This window comes from Penaeus monodon, chromosome 28 (assembly GCF_015228065.2).
Source record: "Penaeus monodon isolate SGIC_2016 chromosome 28, NSTDA_Pmon_1, whole genome shotgun sequence".
Classification (NCBI taxonomy): Eukaryota; Metazoa; Arthropoda; class Malacostraca; order Decapoda; family Penaeidae; genus Penaeus; species Penaeus monodon.
The window spans coordinates 23,834,620-23,836,054 of NC_051413.1; the positions used below are offsets into that span (position 1 = coordinate 23,834,620).

The 1,435-nt window shown below is 67.2% G+C and overlaps 1 protein-coding gene across 2 annotated transcripts in view; it reads left to right on the forward strand.

The window, feature by feature from the left end:
• The window catches only part of LOC119591424 (dipeptidase 1-like), a 285,765-nt gene that overhangs the window by 226,202 nt on the left and 58,128 nt on the right, over window positions 1–1,435 (forward strand). For both annotated transcript variants that reach the window (XM_037940165.1, XM_037940166.1), the window contains exon 6: window positions 48–204. In XM_037940165.1, the coding sequence (XP_037796093.1) occupies window positions 48–204 (157 nt within the window). The remainder of the gene's footprint in view (window positions 1–47; window positions 205–1,435) is intronic.

Consider the following 1,435-nt stretch of genomic DNA (forward strand, 5'->3'; position numbering starts at 1 on the left):
ACCCCCCCCCCTCCAGATCTATAACCCCCCCTTTCTCTCACCCGCAGGCACAACGACTTACCGTGGAACATCCGGAAGTTTATGCACAACAAACTCCACAGCTTTAACTTCACGGCGGAACTGAAAAAGCTTCGTCCCTGGTCTCGGTCCTCGTGGTCTCACACGGATCTCCCTAGGTTACGACGAGGCATGGTGGGCGCCCAGGTGGGTTGTGGGGCTCATGGTGGGCGCCCAGGTGGGTTGTGGGGCTCATGGTGGGCGCCCAGGTGGGTTGTGGGGCTCATGGTGGGCGCCCAGGTGGGTTGTGGGGCTCATGGTGGGCGCCCAGGTGGGTTGTGGGGCTCATGGTGGGCGCCCAGGTGGGTTGTGGGGCTCTCATGGTGAGCGCCCAGGTGGGTTGTGGGGCTCATGGTGGGCGCCCAGGTGGGTTGTGGGGCTGATGGTGGGCGCCCAGGTGGGTTGTGTGGCTCATGGTGGGCGCCCAGGTGGGTTGTGGGGCTCATGGTGGGCGCCTAGGTGGGTTGTGTGGCTCATGGTGGGCGCCCAGGTGGGTTGTGGGGCTCATGGTGGGCGCCCAGGTGGGTTGTGGGGCTCATGGTGGGCGCCCAGGTGGGTTGTGGGGCTCATGGTGGGCGCCCAGGTGGGTTGTGGGGCTCATGGTGGGCGCCCAGGTGGGTTGTGGGGCTCATGGTGGGCGCCCAGGTGGGTTGTGGGGCTCATGGTGGGCGCCCAGGTGGGTTGTGGGGCTGTCATGGTGGGCGCCCAGGTGGGTTGTGGGGCTGTCATGGTGGGCGCCCAGGTGGGTTGTGGGGCTCATGGTGGGCGCCCAGGTGGGTTGTGGGGCTCATGGTGGGCGCCCAGGTGGGTTGTGGGGCTGTCATGGTGGGCGCCCAGGTGGGTTGTGGGGCTGTCATGGTGGGCGCCCAGGTGGGTTGTGGGGCTCATGGTGGGCGCCCAGGTGGGTTGTGGGGGGCTCATGGTGAGCGCCCAGGTGGGTTGTGGGGCTCATGGTGGGCGCCCAGGTGGGTTGTGGGGCTGATGGTGGGCGCCCAGGTGGGTTGTGGGGCTGATGGTGAGCGCCCAGGTGGGTTGTGGGGCTGTCATGGTGGGCGCCCAGGTGGGTTGTGGGGCTGTCATGGTGGGCGCCCAGGTGGGTTGTGGGGCTGTCATGGTGGGCGCCCAGGTGGGTTGTGGGGGGCTCATGGTGAGCGCCCAGGTGGGTTGTGGGGCTCATGTTGGGCGCCCAGGTGGGTTGTGGGGCTCTCATGGTGGGCGCCCAGGTGGGTTGTAGGGCTGATGGTGAGCGCCCAGGTGGGTTGTGTGGGCTCATGGTGGGCGCCCAGGTGGGTTGTGGGGCTCATGGTGGGCGCCCAGGTGGGTTGTGGGGCTCATGGTGGGGCGTTTGGCGTTCGAGTCCAATTTTATCTCAATTGTC